The sequence below is a fragment of the Lepisma saccharinum genome, chromosome 5 (genome assembly GCF_977018435.1).
Source record: "Lepisma saccharinum chromosome 5, izLepSacc3.1, whole genome shotgun sequence".
Taxonomy (NCBI): Eukaryota; Metazoa; Arthropoda; class Insecta; order Zygentoma; family Lepismatidae; genus Lepisma; species Lepisma saccharinum.
The window spans coordinates 19,407,618-19,414,592 of record NC_139233.1 but is presented as its reverse complement, the minus strand read 5'-3'; the positions used below and the strand labels follow the sequence as shown (position 1 = coordinate 19,414,592).

Genomic DNA, 6,975 nt, shown 5'->3' with positions numbered 1-6,975 from the left:
GTTTGTAGTGGCCCCTCCATATGCTGGAGCGGCATAATCAAACAATGCGCGGAAACAGTTTTTATAAAATAATAACATTGTGTGGGGATGACCTCCCCACTTTGTTGTTGAAATATAGCGAAGGATATTAACAATTTTGTTCCCCTTTCCCTTTAAATATTGTATGTGCCGTTTCCAATTTTGTTTCCAATCGAAGTAAACTCCCAAATATTTTACATTGTCAACTACCGGAATATGCTGTATTTCTCGGATGTTATTATAGATATAGGGTAACTGCCCATTTGTCTCGAGTTAAAAATAATGATTTTAGATTTGGGGATGGAAATGGTTAGTCCGAGGGTATTGAGGTAATCTATGTGTTGCAGTTTTCTGTAGGGCTAGTATACCTTGTGTGGCGTCGGGGGTGCATTTGTAGCAACAAAGGTCATCGGCATATTGTAACATTTCAAAACCGTGTATGTTAAGGTGGTGTAAATGTTGGGTATAAATATTGAAGAGAATTGGGCTGAGGGGCGAACCCAGTTCGAGCTATACGGGGGGCTTCCAACCTATCTTCAAACCAGAAATTTAATTTCGTTCCTGGTATAAATTCCAGATGAGGGACCCTACTGCTGGGTGGATGTCGAGTTTGTCAAGGAGTTTATATAATATCGGAATTTGAACCGAATCGTAAGCATGTTCGATATCAGTGAAAAGTCCAAAACAATAGTCTTTAGTAATCTGGCTATTTCTACTCCATCTCACTCACAAGATTTTCCATGATAAATAAATTACAAAACACACCGCGCACGAAACGATCTTGATTGATTGATTGATTTAGTTTATTTTACTTCGCGTTTTGTGCCTCTTGGCTAATTTGCGAAGATGGGGATGAGTGATGAAATGATGAAATTGATGAATGGACATTCACAAACAACCAAGCCCGACCGGGATTCGAACCCGGGACCCTTGGAGTCGCAGCTCGATGTGCTAACCACTCGGCCACAGGGTCGGGCACGAAACGATCTCTCGCACTCGCTGGCTGGCTGTCACTGGCGTGATGGTAGCGAGGGAAATGTTGTTAACATCGAAAAGGCTCTGTTAACAAGTGTTGGTAACAAATGTTGCTAACATTCTTTGATCTTTACAGACTTCTTGTGGATAACAAAATTTCTGTTGCGAACACGGGAAATCTGTGGCTGACGTGAGATGTTGATAATAAATTCACAAGCGTTTTTCGAAATGTTACCAACATTTGTTGGTAACATGTGTTAGCAACCCCGGTGTAAGCACGGCTTTACGTTCTATATTATTGACCATTTCCCAATCTATATTTCCCTTCCAATTTAATTTCTTTACTCTCTCTCTCTCTCTCTCTCTCCCTCTTCTATACCCATATTCCTTCTTTTCTTTCTTTTTCTCGTTTCCTTATGCTTCTTTCTTTCTTTTTCGCTTCTCTCCGTATCCTTTCTATCCTCTTTATCCTTCCTCTCTCTCTGTTTCTCACTTCTTCATTTCTCTTCTTTTCTCTCTCTCCCTCTGTTTATTCCTCATCCTTTCTCTCAGTCTATACAGCTTGTTTCACATCCCTTTGTTCTCTCTCTTAAAATATTTCCTCACCAGTTATGAGCCAGGGGTTCCGGGTTCGAATCTCGCCCTCGGCATGACTGTTATTTGTGAGTGTCTATTTGGTTTGATTGGTTTGATTTGGTGTTTTAAGTCCACTTTATGCGCAGTAAGGCTAATCGGGACTGGACCTACAGTTTAAAGTGGAATCCGAACCACTTGTGCCTCCACCGGGTATCGAACCCGGGACCCCTTGATTACAAGGCAATGACGCTACCACTGCGCCATGGGGGAGGCCCTTTGTGAGTGTCTATAAATTTAATCATTTCATCACTTACTTCATCGTCGCAGATAGCCAAAAGTGGCAAAAAGCGACGCTAAATAACAAAAATCAAATAAAAACATTTCCTCTTTCATTTATACGAAATATGTAAATATGACGTCAATCACACGTGAACTCAATTTTTCGGTTTAACTGCCCTTGTAAAAATTCTACGGTTGTCTACAATCCCGCCATCCTTATATAGCCTACCCGACGCGGAGACAGCCTTTATGGAAGTAACCCTCTGTTGTCGTGTTTTCCTACGAAGGCACTCGCGGTCAAACAACAAATTAGACCTACAACTTGGGCAAGAAGCGGTAGCCAGTAGGGAAACAGTATTTTGTCAAAATAGCCGTTCTGCGCTGTGAATGGACACTGGTTCCTATACGACGGAAGAATTTATAGGTGTAAAATTAGCACTATGCGGTGGTTTTACTGTTATTTTTGTTATGCGTTTATGTATCTTATTAAATTAGTTTTCATATTTCACCGTTGATAGCCTGATATAAAATTCATTTATTCTATAATATGGATTTTTGAAGTAAATAAATAAATAAAGTAACAGTAAATGACAATTGAGCCATGATGTCTAAACTTATAACTTCCAGAAGTGATTTCTGAAACTAACAATACACTATAAATGAAGCTGGCAGGAGGCAACCGTAAAATGAAATCATCCGCTTTCCCAGAAGAGAATCTTGATCCTTCACTGGGAAGAGGACAGAGAGTGGTGTAGGAAGACTTGATATGCATGTCAAATTTATTGCTATCTAAATGTTTCCAAAATCACGAATAAGTATGCATTTTTGGCCAACATCTGTCGTGATTTTGTATGGCATTGTTGTAGTAAGTATTAACCTATAATTATTATATGTTGAGTGAATTGGGCAATGTTGCTATGGTTTCATTTTCTCCTGCAAACAGTTCATAAAGGAATGATTAACTAACATGTTATCCATCTTTTAGACAATTGTGCAACATCCGAGCTTATCAACAGTATACTAGCGATCGAATGATGTGTTACCTATGACGCTTTTGTTGAATTGGCCGATATTCATTTAAACAGCGTTATCATACAGGCAACAACCACAGAGACTGCCTGCTGCTACATCTGGCTTTTAAGGTATGAACTATTTTTGGTGTTTAGTTACATAAGCAAGCATAGACTATTCTAAAATACCAAGCAATTCGCCCGTTTCACTTTTCACACGCAATTATGTCACAAACCCAGTCCTTTTATGCACGACGTTGCAGTATGAACTGAAGAAATGAATATTTTAATATCCTTATCATGTATTCGATCTTTTAATTTTTGGAAAACGTTGGGTGTGGGGATATAGCTCCGTCAATTCTATAGGTGCACTCTGTGTGAATGTATATGTCGATATTTTCGATAAGGTCTACATTTATATATCACAACATTTAACATGGTACAGTTCCCGCCACTGGATGGTCTGTCATCTGCTATCACGTGACAGCTTCCATCCACTGACTGGAGCGCTGGGGACACAGGGAGCTGGTATTCCAGATAGCGAGAGGATTGGAATTTGCTCTCCAAGTAACGCCTTTAATAGATCATTGATATAACATTCTGTCTCGGGAATGTGTGGAGCAAGGCTGCTGCAAACGGCTAGTAGCTGCAGCTCGTTTTCCCCTCCATGCACTCACTTCTCCTCTCACACGTTCATTGTTAGAGCCCTCTCGAATCACTACTTACCCAGAGACATGTTTTCGTTCTGATACAGAGGATACTTGCAACCAGGGGCGGAGCCAAGGAGGGGGGAGGTCAGAGTTGACCATAATATGGCAATTTTTCCTATTTGATGCAATGTGAATAGCAGAATACAGTTTTATTGAAGATGTTGCTTATCAAAATTTTTGACACCATTCATTCGCTCACTCATACCAGACAAGCTGGTACACAACATGCAACAGCACATTCATGTTTCAACCTAAACTGGAAACAACGGTCCGCAAACAAGGTTACTCAGTGGCGGAACCAGGACAAACTTTCAAACCATTGGATCATTAATTTCCGATATTACCCTTGCAAGAAAACCGGGAGAGCTCTTCAGCCACTCTGTGCCTATATCCCTTTGGTCTGAAGAGAGAGACGCCTTTAGGATTGAGTTTTTTTAAAGTCCACTCTACGCACATATAGGCTAATCGGGACCGGACCTACAGTTTAAAGCGGGATCTGGACCACAATGTGCCTGGGCTGAGTATCGAACCCCGAACCCCTTGAGTACAAAGCTACAGCGGCTTTCTCTTCTTGGCACAGCAGTATCTTTAGGTTCACAGTTAGATGCAAATTTGTTGTTCCTTGTTCGATCTTAGGAAGGCTAAGATTATGGGTTTTAGTGCGCACAATATGGACGCTGCCTTAAAATAGCAGCGTATTCCGAGCAAAATAAAATAAAGGTTGCAATGAAACTCGATAGATTGGCATCACTGAACAGAAAGCCATCAAGCTTTGTAGGTTTATTTCTAAAACTACCTGAAAAGTCTATGGACTAGGAGGAATGTAAAGATTTAGTAAACGTGTGTTTTTGCTACGATGCCCTGTGTACACACACAACTCAAAAAGTGACAATTGAGATAAATATGTTCGAATCCTGAGAAAGATACTTATGCGTTTTTGTGCGATTTACGATTCTTTATAATCATCATTCATCCGCGTCGACACGATTAATAGAATGAGGTAGGAAAGAGATGTAAACTAGAATACAATACAAAACAAGATCCCCAAAGAGGACATCGAATGATGTCAATGAATTTGAGAAACACTGCTGCACAGAATGTCAACTATACTCTGTCCCGGGAATCTCTGGAGCACGCGAACGAAAACAACTCACTGCGCAAGTAGTAACTCCAGAAGGATCGACCAGTGAGAGCGAGAGGGAAAGGCATTGCATCGTCCACTCGCTTTCTCCCCTTCTCTACCGTTATAGGCGAGCGTTGCTCCACAGACTTCCGGCACAGACTGTACAATGTTGTTTCGTCTGTGCAAACTGCTAAGAAGACAAGATAAGTATATTTTTCTTAAGATGTGTGGACAAAAAGTATCCAAATGGTACAAATTTTTATAAAGTTTACAGAAAAATAAGTGAAATACCCAAATCTTTGCATTCATTTTTTAAATTAAAATATTATACAACAAGGTTCATCCATCGTCCAATCTCTGTTCAGTAAGCCGACTCCTTTCAATATAGTTGAGACATTCCGATGCATGATTTTTGTCTTACACCATTGGACCAGTGTTAGATAAATTTCCCAATAATCTTTTCCAACAACACCGTCGGAAGAGTGTACAAAGTTACCAACAGCATCAAGAAAAGTGTGATGAGTATGCACCATGTGAAAACATATTTTCTATAATTCTTCCACACAACATGGTACATTGTCTTGATCGGGCTCAACATAGCGTTGAAGGACTCGTCAGGCCGGCTATGGAAGAAAGAGAATTTAAATTTAAAGTCCAAAGCTGCAATTCCAATCATGTTGTATTATTTGACAAGGCTAACATCCTGTTTCTTGGAACCAAAAATATTTTGTTGGTTATTACTTGAGTCACATTGCAATCCCGGTGTGCCTTGGTGTGGCTGCGTCATGGGAATTTTTTGAGGAGACAACATTTCATAATATAAGTATAAATTCTATATATCTTCGAACAAAAATGAGGGGGAGGTGTCGTTTCGTTTGATTGACTTGTTATTGATTTTTAGTTATAGTCATTATGTATAGTTTTTCTACCTATCTGTGGGTAATCGCGGCGATAGGGTTGAAATGAGACACCACATCTTACGCCTTCAGAATCGGTTTGGAAAGGAGGGGTACTTACTGCGGAAACATTATTCATCTTGAGTCCGATATTTTAAAAGTGGTGCAAAATGACGAAATTAACAATAAGTTTGCTGCAACAACTTTGCAATGTCAGAAGTTATTATCATTTACGTAAAGTGTTATTTCAATCAATGTCAAATATACATGTGAATGTCTATATTGTAAACAATACATAAAGTAACCATACATTGTTTAAATATGTCTGTATTATATCATTCCGCAATTTTTTTCTGACCAAAATAATTGAAGTATATAATTCGGCATAAAGGGGGCGGGGGGAATGTTCTACCTTTGGGGGACGGCAGTGCGTCATAGACCTTGGGGGGGGGGGGTGATGGGCACTCCTGTTGCAATCTAAGGCTGCGTTACATCCACATTAAATAAGGGTCCCGGGTTCGAATCCCGCTCGGGCTTGGTTGTCTGTGAATGTCCATTCATCAATTTCATCATTTCATCACTCATCCCCATCTTCGCAAATTAGCCAAGAGGCACAAAAATCAAAGTAAAATAAACTAAATCAATCAATCAATCAACACCCACATGAAACATGGTGTAAAACATTTACAACGAAGAGTTCACAGAAATATATTACTTTTGTAAGTTTTGTGTCAAATAATTAGGGGCATGCATATTTCGTTTTTGACGAAAAAACGAAATTTGAAAAACACATTGTAGTGTTAATTTTTCATGTTTTTGAAAGGTGTGAGATGCATTTTGTGACCATGTTTTGTCACGAAATAATGCGAAATGAACTGCAGAAAGCGAAATTAACTCTTAAACATTAAACATTACCATTTATATACCGACGCGACACTTTCTGAAGTGTTAAGTATCCTGTGCGTTATGCAATTCCCGGAAAATTGATTAATTCTGCTGTTAATATTGGAGAAGCAAAAATGGACTCCTTTACACAGAAATAAACTTAATACTCTTATAACTACATAAATGTGCTATTAGAAGTGAAATGTTAATTCTGTGGAATAAGTGTAGTTTTTAAATCAAATTTAGGATTATATTCACAATTTTAAAACCAAAATGTATTTTTATATACCACTTGTGACGTCTTGTTCAAATTCGATGTTGTTCTTGACAATCCGTCACAACCAATTTTTTATTATTTTGGAAGTACGTGCTTTTTCTTGGTTATATCCCTGTAATAAAAAAAAACACCCCGCCAATATATATATATATATATATATATATATATATATATATGTTTAGTTTCTCTATCACAGGTGGTTCGCGTGCTGTAGGGAGAAAAAACC

The 6,975-nt window shown here is 38.9% G+C and overlaps 1 protein-coding gene across 1 annotated transcript in view; it reads right to left on the bottom strand.

Annotated features, from left to right (window-relative positions):
* Positions 1 to 5,045: 5,045 nt before the first annotated feature.
* LOC145987807 (fer-1-like protein 6) overlaps positions 5,046 to 6,975 on the bottom strand; it is a 70,906-nt gene continuing 68,976 nt past the window's right edge. The window contains exon 26 of the mRNA XM_083122515.1: positions 5,046 to 5,314. Coding sequence (XP_082978641.1) covers positions 5,128 to 5,314 — 187 coding nt within the window. The 3' untranslated portion in view covers positions 5,046 to 5,127. The remainder of the gene's footprint in view (positions 5,315 to 6,975) is intronic.